Below are 1101 nucleotides of genomic sequence, written 5' to 3'. Positions count from 1 at the left end.
AATGGATGAAACCTTCATCATGTCATCACAGTCATGTCGTGAAAGGCTCAATAACGAAATGGATGAAACCTTCATCGCGTCATTACAGTCATGTCGTGAAAGGCTCAATAACGAAATGGATGAAACCTTCATCGCGTCATAACAGTCATGTCGTGAAAGGCTTAATTACGAAATGGATGAAACCTTCATCACGTCATCACAGTCATGTCGTGAAAGGCTCATAACGAAACCTTCATCACGTCATCAAAGTCATGAAAGGCTCAATAACGAAATGGATGAAACCTTCATCACGTCATCACAGTCATGTCGTGAAAGGCTCAATAACGGAATGGATGAAACCTTCATCACGTCATCACAGTCATGTCGTGAAAGGCTCAATAACGAAATGGATGAAACCTTCATCACGTCATCACAGTCATGTCGTGAAAGGCTCAATAACGAAATGGATGAAACCTTTATCACGTCATCACAGTCATGTCGTGAAAGGCTCAATAACGAAATGGATGAAACCTTCATCATGTCATCACAGTCATGTCGTGAAAGGCTCAATAACGAAATGGATGACACATTCATCACGTCATCACAGTCATGTCGTGAAAGGCTCAATAACGAAATGGATGAAACCTTCATCACGTCATCACAGTCATGTCGTGAAAGGCTCAATAACGGAATGGATGAAACCTTCATCACGCACCTTTTCCCTTCCGCACGCTTTGCCCCCACCACCACCACCACCATCCACCACATCGGCACTAGTCATTGCCACGAGTGTCTGGAAGAAAACACACATTCAGATCGTGTCACAAAAAGCTCCCCCCCCCCCCCCCCCCCCTGTCCCTTCTGAGGGAGGGAATGCGGAAAGAAGTTATATTATTCTGCGTTTAAACCTGTTTCCTATAATAATAATAATAATAATAAATAATAATAATAATTCATAACTTTTCTATGGCGCGATATCCAATACAAATGCTGCTCAAAGCACCTTACATCATCGAGCCAGATATAAACATCACATAAAACATTACAACAGCTCAATCCAATGCGTTCACAGAATGAATAAAAAGAAAAAAGCATGATCCACCAAACAATAAAAATATCAAG

General features: G+C 41.5%; 1 protein-coding gene across 2 annotated transcripts in view; it reads right to left on the bottom strand.

Annotated features, from left to right (window-relative positions):
* LOC143298273 (uncharacterized) overlaps window positions 1-767 on the bottom strand; it is a 32703-nt gene extending 31936 nt beyond the window's left edge. For both annotated transcript variants that reach the window (XM_076611089.1, XM_076611090.1), the window contains exon 1: window positions 695-767. In XM_076611089.1, the coding sequence (XP_076467204.1) occupies window positions 695-760 (66 nt within the window). In that variant the 5' untranslated portion in view covers window positions 761-767. The remainder of the gene's footprint in view (window positions 1-694) is intronic.
* Between the last annotated feature and the right edge of the window lie 334 nt (window positions 768-1101).

Source organism: Babylonia areolata, chromosome 23, assembly GCF_041734735.1.
Source record: "Babylonia areolata isolate BAREFJ2019XMU chromosome 23, ASM4173473v1, whole genome shotgun sequence".
NCBI lineage: Eukaryota > Metazoa > Mollusca > Gastropoda > Neogastropoda > Buccinidae > Babylonia > Babylonia areolata.
Note: the sequence above shows the minus strand (reverse complement) of the source record. Positions and strands in the feature narration are given on the sequence as shown.